This window comes from Haliotis rubra, unplaced genomic scaffold (genome assembly GCF_003918875.1).
Source record: "Haliotis rubra isolate DU_JTF1 unplaced genomic scaffold, ASM391887v1 Scf1326, whole genome shotgun sequence".
NCBI lineage: Eukaryota > Metazoa > Mollusca > Gastropoda > Lepetellida > Haliotidae > Haliotis > Haliotis rubra.
The window spans coordinates 120125-145934 of NW_025765255.1; the positions used below are offsets into that span (position 1 = coordinate 120125).

The window sequence follows — 25810 nt, forward strand, 5'->3', positions numbered from 1 at the left end:
AACAAAACTCGCGTATCAGCTACAAGAGCGCTCGAGAACGGTCGCCGAGCGTACAAAACGGCATTCATAAAATCCCAACACGGCACTCATAGCATCCCAAAACGGCATACAAATCGTCAAAGATTGCGGCGAGGGGAGACGAATAGGCTTTGGGACATACTTGTTTTTCGTCACTATGAGTCTAATCTTGAAAATTTGATATCGGGATGTAGTGCATAAACCCCCTATTGTAGTAAGCTTCAAACCTATGCCCATACTTCTCAGTGTCAGGCTTGCAGTTCTACACAATGTGGTCCCTCGTTCGACCGAATAGGATTTCGGAATCGGTCTGACAGTTTTATAGTTATTTCACTTCGGCCCAGTACTGCCTGTAATGCAACGACCCAGTCGAAGCAAGTCCAGATATTCTTCAGGTTCTGAATCTCCCGGGGCGGAGTGGTTAAAGCGTTCGTTCGTCACGCCGAAGATCCGGGTTCGATTCCCCAAATGTGCATAATGTGTGAGATTCATTTCTGGTGTTTTCTGCCATGATATTTCTGGAATATTCTTAAGAGCTGCTCGGTCGCTCGCTCGCTCGCTCCCTCACTCACTCACTCACTCACTCACTCACTCACTCACTCACTCACTCACTCACTCACTCACTCACTCACTCACTCACCGCAGTTGTTTTCTGGGAATATCAGGCCCTGTCCGTTGAGGGTATCCAAACTTTTATGAACTGTAGAAGGATGCCCTCCATAACTCTTCTTCGATGATGATGTTAAAGTGGATTGTATGTGTATCTGCAGTGCCTGATATAGCGAGGGTCAAGTCGTGGAAGGTGAAGGAGCTGAATGGCTGGGTGTACGTGTGGTACCACGCCGAGGGGGAGGAGCCCTACTGGGTGCCCCCTGAAATAGAGGAGATCACCAAGGGAGAATGGACATACCGGGGTCGGACAGAACACATAGTCAACGCCCAGATACAGGTAACCTTGGCAACGGCATACCAACGCTTCATTCCCTTTCTTCCAAATCGCGTCTGGTATATGCATTTTTTGTACTAGCCCCCAGTGCTACACTGCGGTGACTGACAATGAGACGGACCAAGTTACACTTATCAACACTATGAGCTAGATCTGGCCACTCTAATCATTACTACAAATATCGTGACCTTCATAGTTTGTCGACCCGTGAAGATCCGAGTTAGAATTGATCTTCAGTAACCCATGCTTGTCGTAAAAGGCGACTAACGGGATCGGGTGGTCAGGCTCGCTGACTTGGTTGACACATGTCATCGGTTCCCAATTGCGTAGATCGTTGCTCATGCTGTTGATCACTGGATTGTCTGGCCCAGACTCGATTATTTACAGACCACCGCCATATAGCTGGAATATTGCTGAGTGCGGCGTAAACCTAAACTCACTCACTGACTCATAGTTTGTCAGGGAGCTAGCCCTAGTTGTTTGCTAATTACCAACCTACTGTGAGCGTCTTGACGTCATCACTAAAGTCAATTGTCCTGACTGAACACCAGTGACACGAAACCCGTACATTATAAGAGAAAAGAGTGTTACATCCAGAGCCGCGACTTACTTATCACAGATCTGGACTTGGACAACCAGTGTCATGAGTCAAGTAGATATCTCTAACACCTTTGCGATACCTGTACGATGTCACGTACCTGGAACGTCACAACTAGGGTTTCTCGTAATGATAGATCTGGTCTGTCACTTACTTATACGTTATCAGAGATCTGTGGTATCACTCAACGACTATGCGGGGCATCTCCCTTACAGTTCCAGCGATTTCCATTATCACTATTAGTGTACCATGCCGGTGTACCTGTTCGTTCAAAGATAGATCAGAGATCTGGACTATCACCACCAGTTTCGTAACTCCCTTACTTTATATTATCATAGATCTTTACTATCACCAGGGCCCCGTTCCACAAAGTGATCGTAGCGCTAAGGTGATCGTAACTCCCATACTTTAACATAGACTTACGACAGTCGTAGCGCTACGATCGCTTTGAGAAACGGGGGGCCAGTATCGTAAGTCTTTATGGCGGTGGTCTGTAAATAATCGAGTCCGGATCAGACAATCCAGTGATCAACAGCAAAAGCGTCCATCTACAGATTCGGGATGCGATGACAACCAAGTCAGTGAGCCTGACCACCCCATCCCGATAGTCGCCTCTTACGACAAGCATGGGTTACTGAAGATCAGTTCTAACCCGGATGTTCCGGACTGACGCTACCAGAACTGCACATGGCTCCCTTGTTAAAGAATATATCCTTGTGCAGCTAACATTAACTGTTCTTTATTTCGCTGGCGGAGATCTTTTTATTACCAGAATCAGTCGGAATAACCTCTGTTGTCGTCCATGGTGTAGTGGTTAGAGCGTCCGCCCATAATACCAAAATACGTTAAAATATGGTACTATATATATTGGTCCCTGCCTGGCGCACGGCATTAACGGGTACAACAAGGACTGGTAGGCTCGGAGTCAGTATAATGTGTCTGAATGGGGTATTCATGCTTAACTGCGGTATGGTATCTCAGCAAGCAATACAAAACCAGCTTAAGTCTGGGCTAGTACAAGAAGCCACACATACACACACATGGACGTCGTCATGAGCGAAATAATCTTAAGTACGACGTTAAACCCCATTTCTCCTCACCTCACCTCCTGTTGTCATGTTCAGGAGATCCCGGAGAACGGAGCTGACGTTGCCCACCTGCCTCAGGTTCACGGACCCTTCATGGGTGCTGGGACGGACCTCCGCTACATGTGGGCCAAGATGTGGACGTTCGTGGAGCACCGGTGGAATGCCAGCTGGGAGGCGTTTCAGCCCCCTCAGGGCCACATAGCCCAGATGTCCGTGGGGCATAAGCTGTGGCTGTGTGGCATGCACATGTCCATGCTGGACATGGATGTCAAGGCCAAACAGGTGGGTGATTGATCAGATGAAGCTATACACATTAGGCTGATGAGTGACGTCAAGGCCAAACAGGTATGTGATGGATCAGATGAAGCTATACACATTAGGCCTGATGAGTGACGTCAAGGCCAAACAGGTGGGTGGTTGATCAGATGAAGCTATACACATTAACGTCAAGGCCAAACAGGTGGGTGATTGATCAGATGAAGCTATACACATTAGGCCTGATGAGTGACGTCAAGGCCAAACAGGTGGGTGATTGATCAGATGAAGCTATACACATTAGAGTGACGTCAAGGCTGATGAGTGACGTCAAGGCCAAACAGGTATTAGGGATGAGTGATCAGATGAAGCTATACACATTAGGCCTGATGAGTGACGTCAAGGCCAAACAGGTAGGTGATGGATCAGATGAAGCTATACACATTAGGCCTGATGAGTGACGTCAAGGCCAAACAGGTAGGTGATGGATCAGATGAAGCTATACACATTAGGCCTGATGAGTGACGTCAAGGCCAAACAGGTATGTGATGGATCAGATGAAGCTATACACATTAGGCTATGGATCAGATGAAGCTATACACATTAGGCCTGATGAGTGACGTCAAGGCCAAACAGGTGGGTGATTGATCAGATGAAGCTATACACATTAGGCCTGATGAGTGACGTCAAGGCCAAACAGGTGGGTGATTGATCAGATGAAGCTATACACATTAGGCCTGATGAGTGACGTCAAGGCCAAACAGGTGGGTGATTGATCAGATCATTAGGCCTGATCAAGGCCAAACAGGTGGGTGGTTGATCAGATGAAGCTATACACATTAGGCCTGATGAGTGACGTCAAGGCCAAACAGGTTGGTGATGGATCAGATGAAGCTATACACATTAGGCCTGATGAGTGACGTCAAGGCCAAACAGGTAGGTGATTGATCAGGTGGAGACACCCTGAAGTTATACACACTCAGGGTGTTTTGTAAAGTAGGCCTGGTGACTTGTGTTAAACATATACCTTTTAAAAATAGTAGGGGTTATTCCATTTTTCGAGCATACCACTAGCCAATGCCAATGCATATGAGAAAAAGTAAAATATATCCATACAGATGAAACATTTCAAAGGAATGGAATAAATTGTCACATTTTACCCTAATTTCTCTTCATCATCTGTTTCCTCCTTGGCTTTATCATTTGCATTTTATCAATCTTGTAAATCCAATATCCCCTACCTTTTTATAATGGTATATTTCATTACTCGTCTACATGTGTATCTGGTCCTGCTTGTAAGAGCATAGAAATTCTATTTCGAGTTTGCTATCAAATTTCTTCACTGCATATAATGTAGCTGGACTGGAGCATAACTTAGTATACTCGGGCTAGCCGAATTTCGGAGTCTAGCGTTTGTTCATTACAACTTCCGGTCATCTGTGAATGAGGAGAGAGCGATCCTGTCTGGTTCCTGTACACAGGGATACTCTACAACGTTATATAGTCTCCCTGCTGTACCGTACGTGAATACTGTCTGGGTTCTGTATTGTACGCAAACACTGTCTGATTCCTGAACTGTACGTGAAGACTGCCTTGTCCCTGTACTGTACGTGAAGACTGTCTGATTCCTGTACTGAACGTGAAGACTGTCTTGTCCCTGTAATGTACGTGGATATTGTTTGTTTTTTGTAATGCATAATATTTTACCTGACTACGAACGGTACATAACATGGGCTTATAAACAATAGTTTAAATGATAATTTCTAAAAGATATTAATAATAGACTGGAGTCCTTAGATGTACTGTCCGCTTATCTAGACTTGCCTCTGTAAAGGGTAGACTTACTATGCATCCATGGGCTTTGCATTCAGTACAGACTTGGATCCCCGGCCGCGTCATACCAAAAAACGTTAAAATATGGTACTAAATATATTGGCCCCTGTCCCAACATGTCTCTTGAGGTGAGATCCGCAGGTTGTAAAGAGTTAATGATCTGATTACGCTTCCGCTAATTTTAAGGAAATGACGTAATTATTTCAACGCGTTCCTCGTTAATCTTGTCTTGTTAGACAATCCACAGACTAGGCAATGCTTAGTGTTATAGTAAACTCATTCCAGTGTATTGCGCCATGTTGTATTATCAGAGACACAGAGGAGATTGTTGTGCTAGTGATGCTTGGGATCCCAGTGTTGCCGACATGCTGTACGTGTGTGATGTGCGCACGTACCACCTCCATGGCGTTGATAAGGATCATAGTTCCACTCTCACCCTTGTAAAACAATATATTCATTTTCATTTGTATCAGGACACGAGTCTTGTCATCTCATCTGGTTTGGGGTTTTTTCCTGGCCAAGCGAGACTTTGAACCCAATTGTTCATACTATTGTATGTTTATCAGAAATAGGGTATCTTATGATCACATGTTTGGTATGTTTATCAGAAATAGGGTATCTTATGATCACATGTTTGGTATGTTTATCAGAAATAGGGTATCTTATGATCACATGTATGGTATGTTTATCAGCAATCGGGTATCTTATGATCACATGTTTGGTATGTTTATCAGAAATAGGGTATCTTATGATCACATGTATGGTATGTTTATCAGCAATCGGGTATCTTATGATCACATGTTTGGTATGTTTATCAGCAATAGGGTATCTTATGATCACATGTATGGTATGTTTATCAGCAATCGGGTATCTTATGATCACATGTTTGGTATGTTTATCAGCAATAGGGTATCTTATGATCACATGTATGGTATGTTTATCAGCAATAGGGTATCTTATGATCACATGTATGGTATGTTTATCAGCAATAGGGTATCTTATGATCACATGTATGGTATGTTTATCAGCAATAGGGTATCTTATGATCACATGTTTGGTATGTTTATCAGAAATAGGGTATCTTATGATCACATGTATGGTATGTTTATCAGAAATAGGGTATCTTATGATCACATGTATGGTATGTTTATCAGCAATAGGGTATCTTATGATCACATGTTTGGTATGTTTATCAGCAATAGGGTATCTTATGATCACATGTTTGGTATGTTTATCAGAAATAGGGTATCTTATGATCACATGTATGGTATGTTTATCAGCAATAGGGTATCTTATGATCACATGTATGGTATGTTTATCAGCAATAGGGTATCTTATGATCACATGTATGGTATGTTTATCAGCAATAGGGTATCTTATGATCACATGTATGGTATGTTTATCAGCAATAGGGTATCATGATCTCATATGTATGGTATGTTTATCAGAAATAGGGTATCTTATGATCACATGTATGTATGTTTATCAGCAATAGGGTATCTTATGATCACATGTATGGTATGTTTATCAGAAATAGGGTATCTTATGATCACATGTATGGTATGTTTATCAGAAATAGGGTATCTTATGATCACATGTATGGTATGTTTATCAGCAATAGGGTATCTTATGATCACATGTATGGTATGTTTATCAGCAATAGGGTATCTTATGATCACATATGTATGGTATGTTTATCAGCAATAGGGTATCTTATGATCACATGTATGGTATGTTTATCAGAAATAGGGTATCTTATGATCACATGTATGGTATGTTTATCAGAAATAGGGTATCTTATGATCACATGTATGGTATGTTTATCAGAAATAGGGTATCTTATGATCACATGTATGGTATGTTTATCAGCAATAGGGTATCTTATGATCACATGTATGATATGTTTATCAGCAATAGGGTATCTCATGATCACATATGTATGATATGTTTATCAGAAATAGGGTATCTTATGATCACATGTATGATATGTTTATCAGCAATAGGGTATCTCATGATCACATGTATGATATGTTTATCAGAAATAGGGTATCTTATGATCACATGTATGATATGTTTATCAGCAATAGGGTATCTCATGATCTCATATGTATGGTATGTTTATCAGAAATAGGGTATCTTATGATCACATACATGTATGATATGTTTATCAGAAATAGGGTATCTTATGATCACATGTATGATATGTTTATCAGCAATAGGGTATCTCATGATCTCATATGTATGGTATGTTTATCAGAAATAGGGTATCTTATGATCACATGTTTGGTATGTTTATCAGCAATAGGGTATCTTATGATCACATGTATGGTATGTTTATCAGCAATAGGGTATCTCATGATCTCATATGTATGGTATGTTTATCAGAAATAGGGTATCTTATGATCACATGTATGGTATGTTTATCAGAAATAGGGTATCTTATGATCACATGTATGGTATGTTTATCAGCAATAGGGTATCTTATGATCACATGTATGGTATGTTTATCAGCAATAGGGTATCTTATGATCATGTATGTATGGTATGTTTATCAGAAATAGGGTATCTTATGATCACATGTATGGTATGTTTATCAGAAATAGGGTATCTCATGATCATATGTATGGTATGTTTATCAGAAATAGGGTATCTTATGATCACATGTATGGTATGTTTATCAGCAATAGGGTATCTCATGATCTCATATGTATGGTATGTTTATCAGCAATAGGGTATCTTATGATCACATGTATGGTATGTTTATCAGAAATAGGGTATCTTATGATCATATGTATGGTATGTTTATCAGCAATAGGATATCTTATGATCACATGTATGGTATGTTTATCAGCAATAGGGTATCTTATGATCATATGTATGGTATGTTTATCAGTAAAAGGGTATCTTATGATCACATGTATGGTGTGTTTATCAGCAATCGGGTATCTTATGATCATATGTATGGTATGTTTATCAGAAATAGGGTATCTTATGATCATCACATGTATGGTATGTTTATCAGGGTATCTTATGATCACATGTATGGTATGTTTATCAGCAATAGGGTATCTCATGATCATATGTATGGTATGTTTATCAGAAATAGGGTATCTTATGATCACATGTATGGTATGTTTATCAGCAATAGGGTATCTTATGATCACATGTATGATATGTTTATCAGCAATAGGGTATCTCATGATCTCATATGTATGGTATGTTTATCAGAAATAGGGTATCTTATGATCACATGTTTGGTATGTTTATCAGCAATAGGGTATCTTATGATCACATGTATGGTATGTTTATCAGCAATAGGGTATCTTATGATCACATGTATGGTATGTTTATCAGCAATCGGGTATCTTATGATCACATGTATGGTATGTTTATCAGCAATAGGGTATCTTATGATCACATGTATGGTATGTTTATCAGCAATAGGGTATCTTATGATCACATGTATGGTATGTTTATCAGCAATAGGGTATCTTATGATCATATGTATGGTATGTTTATCAGAAATAGGGTATCTTATGATCACATGTATGGTATGTTTATCAGAAATAGGGTATCTTATGATCACATGTATGGTATGTTTATCAGAAATAGGGTATCTCATGATCTCATATGTATGGTATGTTTATCAGAAATAGGGTATCTTATGATCACATGTATGGTATGTTTATCAGCAATAGGGTATCTTATGATCACATGTATGGTATGTTTATCAGCAATCGGGTATCTTATGATCACATGTATGATATGTTTATCAGCAATAGGGTATGATCACATGTATGATATGTTTATCAGCAATAGGGTATCTTATGATCACATGTATGGTATGTTTATCAGCAATAGGGTATCTTATGATCACATGTATGGTATGTTTATCAGCAATAGGGTATCTTATGATCACATGTATGGTATGTTTATCAGCAATAGGGTATCTTATGATCACATGTATGGTATGTTTATCAGCAATAGGGTATCTCATGATCACATGTATGTATGGTATGTTTATCAGCAATAGGGTATCTTATGATCACATGTATGGTATGTTTATCAGAAATAGGGTATCTTATGATCACATGTATGGTATGTTTATCATGCAATAGGGTATCTTATGATCACAACAGGGTATGTATGGTATGATATGTTTATCAGCAATAGGGTATCTTATGATCACATGTATGGTATGTTTATCAGCAATAGGGTATCTTATGATCACATGTATGGATATGTTTATCAGCAATAGGGTATCTTATGATCACATGTATGGTATGTTTATCAGAAATAGGGTATCTCATGATCACATGTATGATATGTTTATCAGCAATAGGGTATCTTATGATCACATGTATGATATGTTTATCAGCAATCGGGTATCTCATGATCACATGTATGATATGTTTATCAGCAATAGGGTATCTTATGATCACATGTATGGTATGTTTATCAGCAATAGGGTATCTTATGATCACATGTATGGTATGTTTATCAGAAATAGGGTATCTTATGATCACATGTATGGTATGTTTATCAGCAATAGGGTATCTTATGATCATATGTATGGTATATTTATCAGCAATAGGGTATCTTATGATCACATGTATGGTATGTTTATCAGCAATAGGGTATCTTATGATCACATGTATGATATGTTTATCAGCAATAGGGTATCTCATGATCTCATATGTATGGTATGTTTATCAGAAATAGGGTATCTTATGATCACATGTATGGTATGTTTATCAGCAATAGGGTATCTTATGATCACATGTATGGTATGTTTATCAGCAATAGGGTATCTCATGATCTCATATGTATGGTATGTTTATCAGAAATAGGGTATCTTATGATCACATGTATGGTATGTTTATCAGAAATAGGGTATCTTATGATCACATGTATGGTATGTTTATCAGCAATAGGGTATCTTATGATCACATGTATGGTATGTTTATCAGCAAATAGGGTATCTTATGATCTCATATGTATGGTATGTTTATCAGAAATAGGGTATCTTATGATCACATGTATGGTGTGTTTATCAGCAATCGGGTATCTCATGATCTCATATGTATGGTATGTTTATCAGAAATAGGGTATCTTATGATCACATGTATGGTATGTTTATCAGCAATAGGGTATCTCATGATCTCATATGTATGGTATGTTTATCAGCAATAGGGTATCTTATGATCACATGTATGATATGTTTATCAGCAATAGGGTATCTCATGATCTCATATGTATGGTATGTTTATCAGCAACAGGGTATCTCATGATCACATGTATGATATGTTTATCAGCAATAGGGTATCTCATGATCTCATATGTTTGGTATATTTATCAGTAATAGGGTATCTTATGATCACATGTATGGTATGTTTATCAGCAATAGGGTATCTTATGATCTCATATGTATGGTATGTTTATCAGCAATAGGGTATCTTATGATCACATGTATGATATGTTTATCAGCAATCGGGTATCTTATGATCACATGTATGATATGTTTATCAGCAATCGGGTATCTTATGATCACATGTATGATATGTTTATCAGAAATAGGGTATCTTATGATCACATGTATGATATGTTTATCAGCAATAGGGTATCTTATGATCACATGTATGGTATGTTTATCAGCAATAGGGTATCTTATGATCACATGTATGATATGTTTATCAGCAATAGGGTATCTCATGATCTCATATGTATGGTATGTTTATCAGCAATAGGGTATCTTATGATCACATGTATGGTGTGTTTATCAGCAATCGGGTATCTCATGATCTCATATGTATGGTATGTTTATCAGAAATAGGGTATCTTATGATCACATGTATGATATGTTTATCAGCAATAGGGTATCTTATGATCACATGTATGGTATGTTTATCAGCAATAGGGTATCTCATGATCACATGTATGGTATGTTTATCAGAAATAGGGTATCTTATGATCACATGTTTGGTATGTTTATCAGAAATAGGGTATCTTATGATCACATGTATGGTATGTTTATCAGAAATAGGGTATCTTATGATCACATGTATGGTATGTTTATCAGCAATAGGGTATCTTATGATCACATGTATGGTATGTTTATCAGAAATAGGGTATCTTATGATCACATGTATGGTATGTTTATCAGAAATAGGGTATCTTATGATCACATGTATGGTGTGTTTATCAGCAATCGGGTATCTCATGATCTCATATGTATGGTATGTTTATCAGAAATAGGGTATCTTATGATCACATGTATGATATGTTTATCAGCAATAGGGTATCTCATGATCTCATATGTATGGTATGTTTATCAGAAATAGGGTATCTTATGATCACATGTATGATATGTTTATGATCATCTCATGATCTCATATGTATGGTATGTTTATCAGCAACAGGGTATCTTATGATCACATGTATGATATGTTTATCAGCAATAGGGTATCTCATGATCTCATATGTATGGTATGTTTATCAGCAACAGGGTATCTCATGATCACATGTATGATATGTTTATCAGCAATAGGGTATCTCATGATCTCATATTTGGTATATGATCAGTAACAGGGTACATGATCATATGTATGGTGTGTTTATCAGCAATAGGGTATCTTATGATCACATGTATGGTATGTTTATCAGCAATAGGGTATCTTATGATCACATGTATGGTATGTTTATCAGCAATCAGGGTATCTTATGATCACATGTATGATATGTTTATCAGCAATAGGGTATCTCATGATCTCATATGTATGGTATGTTTATCAGAAATAGGGTATCTTATGATCTCTATGTATGGTATGATCACATGTATGGTATGTTTATCAGCAATAGGGTATCTCATGATCATATGTATGGTATATTTATCAGAAATAGGGTATCTTATGATCACATGTATGATATGTTTATCAGCAATAGGGTATCTTATGATCACATGTTTGGTATGTTTATCAGCAATAGGGTATCTTATGATCACATGCATGGTATGTTTATCAGCAATAGGGTGTCCCATGATTTCACATGTATGATATAACACGCCGTGAAATATCAGAGTTACTGTTCAAAGCGGCAATAAACCCATCTGACTCACTCCTCTGCTTGTTCCACTAGAAGCTATAGTACGCCTATAGACAAACGCTTAGTCTCTGAATATATATAATTTTGATAGAAACAAATAAACCCATTTAAATTGAAAAGGAGCCCCAGGGAGACCAGAGATTCAGAACCTGAACCTGGAGAAATCTAGACTTGCTTCGTTTAGGGCTTTAGCACTGCAGAGAGGGAGGGAGGGACAGGAGGGGAAATAATGTGGTTCAGGGATTGTGAGACAGACCAGGCGATAGACACCCCGGGAGGGAATATGACCACACGTATACCATGAGAAGTCAAACGTGTTTGCTTGGTTAGGCATTATCTCGCTATAACCACCAAAGGGCGGTGGGGTGGTCTAGTCGTTAAAGCGTTCGCTCGTCACGCCGAAGACCCGGGTTCGATTCCCCACATGGGTACAATGTGTAAAGCCCCATTTCTGGTGTCCCCCGCCCTGATATTGCTGGAATATTGCCAAAAGCGGCGTAAAACCATACTCACTTACTCATTATAGCCACTAAGCTGTCATCCCCGATTGAGGTAGTGAGGTATCGCCATACACACATTGCTGCTTCATGTTTCAGATAGGTCCAGCATTTGTGTATCTGAGTATGGACTGCGGGATATTTGGCAAGGGCGTCATCATACACAACCTGCTCCCAGTAGGACCCATCACACAGAAGCTTATCCACAACATCTACGTGCAGAGTCGCATGCCAACATTCGTGGCCAAGTTCTACATGATGGCTGAAGCAATTCAGGTAGGGTTTTGAATATTATTGCAATAAATTGTATTAATATTATCTCCATTATATAAATGAGTGGAAGTTTATTTCACCCGTAGAGTATTTCATTGATTTGTATACAGTTAATGATTACTAATCCTTATCTTTTTTCAGTATGTTTTTAAATGTTTCAGTGTTTGTTTCCGTTCTTAGATCACCGTGCTACAGTACTTGTTTAATTCTGATGCTGTTCCTACTTAGTTGTGTTTCATTCTACTCCCGCTTCATCGTGTTGCATGAATTGTTTCGGTTCTCAATACATCATGTTGCATGACTTGTTTCGGTTCCCAGTACATCGTGATGCATGATTTGTTTCGGTTCCCAATACATCGTGTTGCATGACTTGTTTCGGTTCCCAATACATCGTGTTGCATGACTTGTTTCGGTTCCCAATACATCGTGTTGCATGACTTGTTTCGGTTCCCAATACATCGTGTTGCATGACTTGTTTCAGTTCCCAATACATCGTGTTGCATGACTTGTTTCAGTTCCCAATACATCGTGTTGCATGATTTGTTTCGGTTCCCAATACATCGTGCTGCATGACTTGTTTCGGTTCCCAATACATCGTGTTGCATGATTTGTTTCGGTTCCCAATACATCGTGTTGCATGACTTGTTTCGGTTCCCAATACATCGTGTTGCATGACTTGTTTCAGTTCCCAATACATCGTGTTGCATGACTTGTTTCGGTTCCCAATACATCGTGTTGCATGACTTGTTTCGGTTCCCAATACATCGTGTTGCATGATTTGTTTCGGTTCCCAATACATCGTGTTGCATGATTTGTTTCGGTTCTCAATACATTATGTTGCATCACTTGTTTTGGTTCCCAATACATCGTGTTGCATGATTTGTTTCAGTTCCCAATACATCGTGTTGCATGACTTGTTTCGGTTCCCAATACATCACGTGTTGCATGACTTGTTTCAGTTCCCAATACATCGTGCTGCATGATTTGTTTCAGTTCCCAATACATCGTGCTGCATGATTTGTTTTGGTTCCCAATACATCGTGTTGCATGATTTGTTTCGGTTCTCAATACATTATGTTGCATGACTTGTTTTCGGTTCCCAATACATCGTGTTGCATGATTTGGTTCCCAATACATCGTGTTGCATGATTTGTTTCAGTTCCCAATACATCGTGTTGCATCCCAATACATCGTGCTGCATGATTTGTTTTCGGTTCTCAATACATTATGTTGCATGATTTGTTTCAGTTCCCAATACATCGTTTTGCATGAATTGTTTCGGTTCCCAATGCATGCATGACTTGTTTCGGTTCCCAATACATCGTGCTGCATGATTTGTTTCGGTTCCCAATACATTATGTTGCATGACTTGTTTCAGTTCCCAATACATCGTGCTGCATGATTTGTTTCAGTTCCCAATACATCGTGCTGCATGACTTGTTTCGGTTCTCAATACATTATGTTGCATGACTTGTTTCAGTTCCCAATACATCGTGCTGCATGACTTGTTTTGGTTCCCAATACATCGTGTTGCATGACTTGTTTCGGTTCCCAATACATCGTGCTGCATGATTTGTTTCGGTTCTCAATACATCGTGTTGCATGATTTGTTTCAGTTCCCAATACATTGTGCTGCATGACTTGTTTCGGTTCTCAATACATCGTGTTGCATGATTTGTTTCAGTTCCAAATACATCGTGTTGCATGACTTGCTTCGGTTCCCAATACATCGTGTTGAATGACTTGTTTCAGTTCCCAATACATCGTGTTGCATGACTTGTTTCGGTTCCCAATACATCGTGTTGAATGACTTGTTTCGGTTCCCAATACATCATGTTGCATGATTTGTTTCGGTTCCCAATACATCGTGTTGCATGATTTGTTTTGGTTCCCAATACATCGTGCTGCATGACTTGTTTCGGTTCCCAATACATCGTGCTGCATGATTTGTTTCGGTTCTCAATACATCGTGTTGCATGACTTGTTTGTTTCAGTTGAATGACTTGTTTCCCCAATACATCGTGTTGCATGACTTGTTTCGTTCTCAATACATCGTACATCGTGTTGCATGATTTGTTTCAGTTCCCAATACATCGTGTTGCATGACTTGTTTCGGTTCCCAATACATCGTGTTGCATGACTTGTTTCGGTTCCCAATACATCGTGTTGAATGACTTGTTTCGGTTCCCAATACATCGTGTTGAATTACTTGTTTCAGTTCCCAGTACATCGTGTTGCATGACTTGTTTCGGTTCCCAATACATCGTGTTGCATGACTTGTTTAGGTTCCCAATACATCGTGTTGAATGACTTGTTTCGGTTCCCAATACATCGTGTTGCATGACTTGTTTCGGTTCCCAATACATCGTGTTGCATGATTTGTTTCGGTTCCCAATACATCATGTTGCATGACTTGTTTCGGTTCCCAATACATCTTGCTGCATTCTTGTTTCGGTTCCCAATACATCTTGTTGCATGTACGCGATTCTTGTAATGCACGTGAATTGTCAGGTTCCTGTAATGTTCGTTGATACTGCCTCATTCTGTAATGCACACTGAATACTGTCGGTTCCTGTACTGTACTACAATAACAACTAGTGTCTGAAATGAACATATTTTACAGAAAAACAGACTGAGTTCATAATACAAAAAATATAATATAATGAAAAGGAGACCTGAGATTTTCTTCATTTTCAGAAACTGTGCAAATCTAGACTTGCCACATAATCTAGACTTGCATTGGCTTTCTTGGATATGTTGTTTGATGGTCTGTATGGCAGACTAGTACTGTACGTAAATACTGTCTGGTAACTGTAGTAAACGTGAATAGTTTCAGTTTCTGTTCCTATTTCATGGTGTTGCAGTGCTTGTTTCATTCTATATCTGCTCTTGTTTCTTATTATCTCTTATCTTGGTACAGTACTGTTTTCATTCTGTTGTAGTTGTCGCCGTGTTGCTAGATTTGTTTTATTCTCCTTCGGTTCCTATTTGATCATTTTGCAGTGGGCTTGTTTCATTCTGTTTCTGTTGCTATTTCATCCGGTTGCAACATTTCACTTCATTATGTTTCAGTACTTGATTCGCCGTGTTTCCATACCGGTTTCGTTGTTTTGGAATGAATTTCTTCTATTTCAGTTCGAGTTTGATTACGTTTCAGTATTTCAGTATGTACACGGCTACTACACCCCCTTGTTTCGTTGTGTGTCGGTTCTTGTTTCGTTTTCTTTCTTTCCTTCTGTAGGTGGGTGTCAGTCTTTGTTTCGTTGCATTTAACAACTTGGGTCGTAATGTGCCAGTCTTGTTTTGTGTTTCAGTCTTTCCTTCAGTCCTTCATTCTTGGTTCAGATGTTTCATTTTTTGTACTTGTTCCCTTCTGTCTTCCACGTAATTAGTAATGTTGTTTCTCCTTATTTCTTTTTTTCAGTTATGTTTCACTACTTTAAACCTTGTGATCTAGCACGTATATAGAGAATACTACAAGAGGTCTCATTACATACGAATTATACGAAACTCGTGCCCTTCCTATGGTTTCTGACCTCGCGAGGTCAGAAACCATAGGAAGGTCACAAGTTTCGTATAATTCGTATGTAATGAGACCGAGTGTGGTATTTTATTTATTACCCACGTCTTACATGCATTGAATTGACAAAAAAGCGTATTTATGTGTATTACCCACGTGGTCAACGTATGGGTAGGTGCATACTAATCTCGTACGTCATACGAGTGTCGAATCGCGTTGACCTGTGTCGTAACGACTTGACCTGAGATTCTAACTATTTAAAAATAACAAAAATACGCTATTTGTCAATTTAATGCATGTAAGACGTGGGTAATAAATAAAATACCACACTCAGTCTTATAGCATACGAATAATACGAAACTCGTGACCTTCCTATGGTTTCTGACCTCCCTTTCGCTGTGTCAGATACCACAGGAAGGACACTCGTTTCGTATAATTCGCATGTAATGAGACCTCGAGTAGTATTCTCTATTAAGAGGTTGCAGAAGAATTTTGTTCTGTAGTACACTTTTGCATGACGTCACACTGTATTGACGTCACTACGCCATTCTCGTCTGTCCCCTTGGGAACCGACGTCACGATGCATGACAGTTGTCATCGCCTCTCGTACAGCCTCCTACAGTAAACTACTTCGTAGCACCTGTTTCTTGGTTTGCAACTGCTTTACTCGGCTAACATCACTGGTGGAAACATTGCGTTTATGTTTTTCGACGGATATAATGTCTCAGTTCGACTCACAATTAAACAGCGACACGACAACGTTCGCAATAGTTACATTCCCACAATGCATATAAGTTGTAGAATGAATAAATTCACGTGTTTGTTATGAATGAACAAGTAGTTCCGTCACAACGTGACCTAACTGAGAGGTCATCGGTTATCCAATCAAATCGTTAGAATCTCAGGTCAAGTCGTTACGACACAGGTCAACGCGATACGACACTCGTGTGACGTACGAGATTAGTATGCAACTACCCATACGTTGACCACGTGGGTAATAATTCCTTGTGTTTCAGTACGTCTTCCGTTGTGTTTCAGTATGTATTCCATTGTGTTTCAGTACGTCTTCCGTTGTGTTTCAGTACGTCTTCCGTTGTGTTTCAGTACGTCTTCCGTTGTGTTTCAGTTCGTCTTCCATTGTGTTTCAGTACGTCTTCCGTTGTGTTTCAGTACGTCTTCCGTTGTGTTTCAGTTCGTCTTCCGTTGTGTTTCATTTCGTCTTCCGTTGTGCTTCAGTTCGTTTTCCATTGTGTTTCAGTACGTATTCCATTGTGTTTAAGTTCGTCTTCCATTGTGTTTCAGTTCGTCTTCCATTGTGTTTCAGTACGTCTTCCATTGTGTTTCAGTAGGTCTTCCATTTTGTTTCAGTTCGTCTTCCATTGTGTTTCAGTTCGTCTTCCATTGTGTTTCAGTACGTCTTCCATTGTGTTTCAGTACGTCTTCCATTTTGTTTCAGTACGTCTTTACGTCTTCCATTGTGTTTCAGTACGTCTTCCATTGTGTTTCAGTACGTCTTCCGTTGTGTTTCAGTACGTCTTCCATTGTGTTTCAGTACGTCTTCCGTTGTGTTTCAGTACGTCTTCCATTGTGTTTCAGTACGTCTTCCGTTGTGTCAGTACGTCTTCCATTGTGTTTCAGTACGTCTTCTGTTGTGTCAGTACGTCTTCCATTGTGTTTCAGTACGTCTTCCGTTGTGTTTCAGTACGTATTCCATTGTGTTTAAGTTCGTCTTCCATTGTGTTTCAGTTCGTCTTCCATTGTGTTTCAGTACGTCTTCCATTGTGTTTCAGTACGTCTTCCATTTTGTTTCAGTTCGTCTTCCATTGTGTTTCAGTTCGTCTTCCGTTGTGTTTCAGTACGTCTTCCATTTTGTTTCAGTACGTCTTCCATTTTGTTTCAGTACGTCTTTACGTCTTCCATTGTGTTTCAGTAAGTCTTCCATTGTGTTTCAGTACGTCTTCCGTTGTGTTTCAGTACGTCTTCCATTGTGTTTCAGTACGTCTTCCGTTGTGTTTCAGTACGTCTTCCATTTTGTTTCAGTACGTCTTCCGTTGTGTCAGTACGTCTTCCGTTGTGTTTCAGTACGTCTTCTGTTGTGTCAGTACGTCTTCCATTGTGTTTCAGTACGTCTTCCGTTGTGTTTCAGTACGTCTTCCGTTGTGTTTCAGTACGTCTTCCATTGTGTTTCAGTACGTCTTCCATTGTGTTTCAGTTCGTCTTCCGTTGTGTTTAAGTACGTCTTCCATTGTGTTTCAGTACGTCTTCCGTTGTGTTTCAGTACGTCTTCCATTTTGTTTAAATACGTCTTCCGTTGTGTTTCAGTACGTCTTCCTTTGTGTTTAAATACGTCTTCCGTTGTGTTTCAGTACGTCTTCCGTTGTTTCAGTACGTCTTCCGTTGTGTTTCAGTACGTCTTCCATTGTGTTTCAGTACGTCTTCCATTGTGTTTCAGTATGTCTTCCATTGTGTTTCAGTACGTCTTCCATTGTGTTTCAGTACGTCTTCCATTGTGTTTCAGTACGTCTTCCATTGTGTTTCAGTTCGTCTTCCGTTGTGTTTCAGTTCGTCTTCCATTGTGTTTCAGTACGTCTTCCATTGTGTTTAAGTACGTCTTTCACTGTGTTTCAGTACGTCTTCCATTGTGTTTCAGTACGTCTTCGTTGTGTTTCAGTACGTCTTCCGTTGTGTTTCAGTACGTCTTCCGTTGTGTTTCAGTACGTCTTCCGTTGTTTCAGTACGTCTTCCGTTGTGTTTCAGTACGTCTTCCATTGTGTTTCAGTACGTCTTCCATTGTGTTCAGTACGTCTTCCATTGTGTTTCGGAACGTTTTCCATTGTGTTTCAGTACGTCTTCCATTGTGTTTCAGTACGTCTTCCATTGTGTTTCAGTTCGTCTTCCGTTGTGTTTCAGTTCGTCTTCCATTGTGTTTCAGTACGTCTTCCATTGTGTTTAAGTACGTCTTCCATTGTGTTTCAGTACGTCTTCCATTGTGTTTCAGTACGTCTTCCGTTGTGTTTCAGTACGTCTTCCGTTGTGTTTCAGTACGTCTTCCGTTGTGTTTCAGTACGTCTTCCATTGTGTTTCAGTACGTCTTCCGTTGTGTTTGAGTACGTCTTCCATTGTGTTTCAGTACGTCTTCCGTTGTGTTTCAGTTCGTCTTCCATTGTGTTTCAGTACGTCTTCCATTGTGTTTAAGTACGTCTTTCACTGTGTTTCAGTACGTCTTCCATTGTGTTTCAGTACGTCTTCGTTGTGTTTCAGTACGTCTTCCGTTGTGTTTCAGTACGTCTTCCATTGTGTTTCAGTACGTCTTCCATTGTGTTTCAGTACGTCTTCCGTTGTGTTTCAGTACGTCTTCCGTTGTGTTTGAGTACGTCTTCCGTTGTGTTTCAGTACGTCTTCCATTGTGTTTCAGTACGTCTTCCATTGTGTTTCAGTACGTCTTCCATTGTGTTTCAGTACGTATTCCATTGTGTTTTAGTACGTATTCCATTGTGTTTCAGGTTGAAAGGGACATCATGATATGGAATAATAAAATGTACCAGAATAAACCAATATTTGCTCGATCAAAAGAAGACAGCACCATAGCTAAACACAGACGATGGTACTCGCAGTTCTACTCCGAACACAGCCCGAAACTCACCTTCCAGGAAGACAGTCTGTCTTGGTAGCCACCGAGGGATCTTTACAGGTCAACGCCTACAAGATTCACAAGATTGGCCGCCTTTTCACCCGAGTTCATAATGAGGATGTCATATTGTTTTTGAGAAAGTATAAATTTTGACTTTTATATGATTGTTTCATGGTTACTGTATCACTGCTGCTGATTGCTCTGTGTGCGTGTGTGTTTGTGGGCCTGTGTGTGTTTGTGTGTATGTTTGTGGGCCTGTGTGTGCGTGTGTGTTTGTGTATATGTTGGTGGACCTGTGTGTGCGTGTGTAAATATTGAGTCAGTGGTCAGTATTGCTTCACGCCACTGACAGCAACATCCCAGCAATATCCCAGCAGTATCACGGCGAAGTACATAAGAAATCTGGCTATACACATTGCACCCGAGTGAGGAATCGAACCCGGTGTGTGCGTGTGCGTGTGCGTGTGCGCCTGTCTGCCTGTGTGTGTCCCAGTATGTGTGTGTTGAGAGAGTGATATTGTTATTGGACTTAACACAGAAAGGTCAGGTACAGTGATGACAACATTGTCGTTTTTAATTTATTCCTGCCATTACATGAATATTGTGCAGACGTTCTGTTAAAATGAATATAGGCCCATGCATTGAAGTGTGGTTTTTATATTATTTTTCAGTAATATGTTAATATTTTAATTTCAGGTGAAGATGTGTGCTTCAGCATTAGCTTTCTTGTGAAACCTTTTCAGTTTCAAATTTCTGAGTGATGCCTGGCAGCCAAATATGGATTGTATATGCCACACACGAGACATTTAAGAACAACCAATATCTATTAACGATAGTTAATGTCATGGCACAACAAACAAAATAGAAAAATATTCAAAACGCGGATATTCCTTAACTTCTTTTGATGCAATGATGCGTGTTACCAGGTAGTAATGAATACATATTTAAGTAAGTAATTTGTTCCGCTATGACTAGTATACATCCGCCTGTAGATGTCACTATCCCTGTTGACGCAGCCGCCTCGCTATTCCATGTATCTCTTCCGCAACAAATCACGTAGATGTCAGCTGTTGGCTTTACAAAGGGTCACATTTTGAGTCATTTATATGTAACTTGCCTGCCTTGTAACCACCACACTATATTCTATTGACGACGACCCCACAATACACCTTATCCTCACCATTGCCTTATCGTACTCCGCTTGTCTCGAAGGTCGGATAATTCAACATATAAGTGACAGATGTTAGTTTTCGCTCAGTACATATTAGGACGTGGCCCATGAACGCTGCAAACTCAACGAGTGATTTTTGTTATTCCGAATCGCTCTGTGATTAACCAGGGGCGGGTGGTGTGTTGTGACAGTGCCCTCCCTAGTGGCAAATCATGCCGTTTTTCCTTCTATGCAAGGGTGGTGTCTGACTTGGCGTCTGAGTACCAGGTGTTATTTTTGACAGATGACATGTGTCCGGTTTAATACCATTTACGAGTCAACTAGTCCTAGTTTCTGTAGTTTTGCGGTAGATACATGTAGCGATTGTCACTAAGTTGTTGTTTACACAAAAACACACGCACGCTCTCACTCACACACATGCACACACATTCACCCCACTCCCTCTGCAGGACTTAAGGTAGATTTGATATATAACCCCAGAAATATGTATCGTTTTTAAAGAAAAACAACATTAAAAGGATCCAGGAACAATTCATAATTGGAGGCTGAACCAATCGAGTCTATTCCAGCAATTTCAGGTTTAAACTGGGCTCTTTTTCAATTTTATTCTCGAGGATCTGGAGACAGATTAGACGTTACACGTTTCATGATCAAACTTCCTAATCTGCCATTTACCAGATGTGAACAACGGCGATTAATCCCCAAACCATCAAACCATTTACGTTGCGTAGCCATATATTTAGGAACACAGACAAGATTATTCTGCTTAATATTTACACTCATGAAATATATGAAACATTATTACGGGAAACTTTTGTACTTGATTCAACAGAGAAACAAGCACTTACAACTTTTCAGATGATAAGCTATTATTGCAACGGCGGTTAATCCCCAATTAACCAAACCATTTACGTTGCGTGCGTAGCCATATATTAAGGAACATAGACTAGATTATTCTGCTTAATATTTACACTCATATGAAATATATGAAACATTATTACGAGAAAAGTTTGAACTTGATTCAATAGAGAAACAAACAAAATACTACTTTCCATGGCCTAAATAAGCTATTATTATGTACAGGTTGTATGGTCTGTCACGCCATCGTAAATAACTTACGACTTCACGCTGATTGGCTGAGAGCCTGTAACCTTGACCTGTGATTACATGTGTCATGGGTGGTACGCCGGTATGCGTTATCAATGGCGGTAGTACAAACACGGGTCATGATGAGTCACGTGGCTCGCTGTTCAAGAAAGGTCTTGTAAGTAAACAACCGTACGCCTGTGCTTCAATTGTTAGTAGAAAGTGCATAGCTCGATGCATACTTCAATTCTAATAGTATCTATTTTTAAGATATTTATGTACTGGCACATAAATCGAACCATCTTTTTCGTCCCAACCATTTGCTCTATATCTCAGACGAGATGAATAAAACGAAATACTGTTATAACCATTGTGCATGTTATAACCGTAGATTACCGTGTTTATTCTAAAGACCTCCAGTGCAAGCAACAAGCATAACTTTAAACCTATTACTGTCTGACTATCTGTGTTTTAGTTAACTAAGCTTTCCAGTGTGTCAAAATATTTCTACGTATAGATAGATAGAGAATATTATATGAGTGCCCATGTCATACTATGTTTATGGCACGAGTGCCTAAATGTTGGTATTTTCCGAGCGAGAGCGAGGAATATACCGATAATTAGGCACGAGTGTCGTAAACATAGTATGATATGGGCACGAATATAATATTCTATATATTACCGAAGTCGTCAAATAGAGGAAAATAAACCCAAATCTACTTTCAAACATAGGCTGGCTACCCGAGGTCGCCGCATGTAGAACGCAACGTCATAGAAGAAACATGACGTCATAACATTGTTCATGACGTCACGTCACCTTGACAAAGTGATATTTTGCCCAAGGGCATCGTATGAAAAATATGAACCCCGATATTTTCGCCCTCGTAGGTAATAAATAGAGATTATTACACGAGCAAGTGTGTCATACGACTTATACGAAACGATGTGAAATTGTGTATTGCCCGAGCAAGAGCGAGGGCAATACACAATTTTGCACGAGTTTCGTATAAGTCGTGTGGTACACTTGCGAGTGTAATAATTTCTTTATTATCCATTTTATTTATGAACATTTGTGCACTAAAATACGGTAAGCAAGTGTGACTTCCCCTGTCCATTGACGTCACATTCAATTGTTTAAGTGACGTCACAGACGACGAAATAGACAAACAATGGTTGCTAGGCAAAAGTGATATGTGCACATGTGCACATATGAGATATATGACACTGGTTATGTTTCACCATATGGATAATAAACACCGATATGTCGAACGGTGATCGGTCTAAGGTACGGTTGTCTCGAAGTAAAAGTGTAGTCCCTTCGAGTTCTGTATTTAGTCATTATTTTGCGTTTGTGTCGAATCATGGGTAACTCGAAGTATTTACGCAACTCCTTCCATCTACTACACACCGGTTGATTGGTTGGTTGTATATGTGCTTGGTTATATTGATTGCAGTTAAAATAGATAACCTGGTTTATGAGTATTTTCCCTTTGTGGTAAAGCTACCCATGTTTTGCTGTCGTGTTCTCTTGTCATAGTGACATGTCGCCATCCCATAGAAATAACAGTACATCTTACAAAGAATTGTTTTGATTGGTTGATTTGTTGTATTTTTAAGCTAATTATGTTTTCATTTTGGACGCTATTGCTGAAAGTTTACCAAACATTTATGGGTTTGTATGGAAACCTAATATATCCGTGATATTGTAATTCAGTCAGACACAGAATAACAGAATCGCTGTGTCTAGATATGCACAAGAACCTTAGCATGAACATAGCAGTGTCTCCCGCCAAATTCTGGATAATTGGTTTGGATTATATGTATATATTAGGTGAAGATAAACCCGAAACAAGAGCCGGACCGAACCGGGCAGATTTGCACACAATTAATTTCTGGATTTGACCAAAACATTACAAACGTAATCAAAACAGTGCTTGGCTGAAACCGGCCACTGAAGAACTACAATTTAAGATCCAAAACTATGATGTCCATATGAAATGCATCCCCACCGAATTTGTTGTTGTTTCATGTTTATCCACCATTAAGCATATGTGTATATTTTGTGATGTCCTGTACTTCATACCAATACTATGCTTATATATACCATCAAAAAAAGTAAGGGATATTGCATTTACAAGATTGATAAAATGCAAATGATAAAGCCAAGGAGGAAACAGATGATGAAGAGAAATTAAGGGAAAATGTGACTATTTATTCCATTCCTTTGAAATATTTCATCTGTATGGATATAGATTACTTTTTCTCATATGCATTGGCATTGGCTAGTGGTATGCTCGCAAAATGGAATATCCCCTACTTTTTTTAATGGTATACTTTGAAGAATAAACGGTGCATTGCACATGGATTGTGTACATATATGTTAATTCTGATGATACTGCTTCTCTGTATAGACCCGTTAAATAACCCCGAACGAACAAAATCAATGCAATGTTGTTATTCTGTGATTAAAGATCATTTAGACTTGTGTATATTTATTGTTTCATAGTCACTGATGTGTGCTGTTGAAATAAACTTTATTCTTATTAATTTATTTGTCATATTTTCGCTAGCACCCCGTGTCAGAACTGATTTTCAATAACCAATACATATTCATGTCACCGATATTTTACATTTCACGCTCCCTGATATCTGTTCCGGCGGATAAGCGAGACTGGTTAATCTCTGGCCTTGACTTTTATGTGTACTTACTCATGATGAAATGCTTTCATGATAACACTTATAAATATATGTGTACCCCCAACGAAGGTATTTGTGTTGGTAGCACCATTACCGTTTTTGGTTTCCACCAGTCTCGTTAGAATTGGTCTTCAGTGACCCATACTTGTCGGAAGAGGTGACTAACGGGATCGGGTGGTCAGGCTCGATGGCTTGGTTGATACATGTCATCGTATCCGAATTGCGTAGATCGATGCTCATGTTGTTGATCACTGGATTGTCTGGTCCAGACTCGATTATTTACACACTGCCTCCATATAGTTGGAAAACTGCTGAGTGCTGCGTAAACCTATACTCACTCACTCACTCACTCACTCCAACATCTGAAATGCAGTAGTATAAGTGAAGTACAGTTCAAAAGATCATGAACCCATCCTCACTCACCCATTCGTTACCTTATTCGGTATTAGACTTCCCTCACCTCATCAGAACTGAATATTGACATTGTCCAAAGCTGCGCAATACTATGGCATGAATATACAATGTCATTTAGAAAGAGGTCAAATGTAACATAGGTTATATTTGGAATTAAACTTTCTCAGTAAAGTACGGATTCCAGTGCTATTTGTTAGGTTGAGTCTCGTGCGGGATTCGAACCCACACTCTCCGAGTCAGGCCCCTTATCGTCACATGCTGGGCAGGCAACACGATATTCCGTTGATTTTACGTTCAAGAACGCATCAGTGTCAGCAGCGAAATGGGCTACAGAAGGCGACAAGAGTTTGCTCCCTTGTTCTGTCTCTCCTCGCTGGCATCGTTTTCCTTCTGTAGCCAAAATATTTCTCATGAAAAAAACATTATTCTCTGAAATTTCTATTTTTCACTTTATCTTGAACGTTTTAACGTAATATAAACAGATAAATGAAATAATGAAAAAAATTCGATTGAAAAAAGTAGTAACGTACCAAAGTGGCGACTTTAAACATGTGTATATGCGCATAGATATTACAAATGACAATCATTTGAATAATTTTCAAGTCAATGCCTCATAGATGGTGGTCTTGCACTGAATCATATTCTCATTTACCTAAAGATTAGGTGGTTGCCCTGTTATTAC

At 39.2% G+C, this 25810-nt stretch overlaps 1 protein-coding gene across 2 annotated transcripts in view; it reads left to right on the plus strand.

The window, feature by feature from the left end:
* The window catches only part of LOC124267628 (cholesterol 7-desaturase nvd-like), a 31741-nt gene extending 11150 nt beyond the window's left edge, over nucleotides 1-20591 (plus strand). The window contains exons 3-7 of one of the 2 annotated variants that reach the window (XM_046702591.1): nucleotides 789-967; nucleotides 2687-2914; nucleotides 3232-3249; nucleotides 12436-12612; nucleotides 19633-20591. In XM_046702591.1, the coding sequence (XP_046558547.1) occupies nucleotides 789-967; nucleotides 2687-2914; nucleotides 3232-3249; nucleotides 12436-12612; nucleotides 19633-19800 (770 nt within the window). In that variant the 3' untranslated portion in view covers nucleotides 19801-20591. Of the gene's footprint in view, nucleotides 1-788; nucleotides 968-2686; nucleotides 2933-3231; nucleotides 3250-12435; nucleotides 12613-19632 lie in introns of both variants that reach the window. The other variant, XM_046702589.1, reaches the window with a different exon arrangement.
* The last annotated feature ends 5219 nt before the right edge of the window (nucleotides 20592-25810 follow it).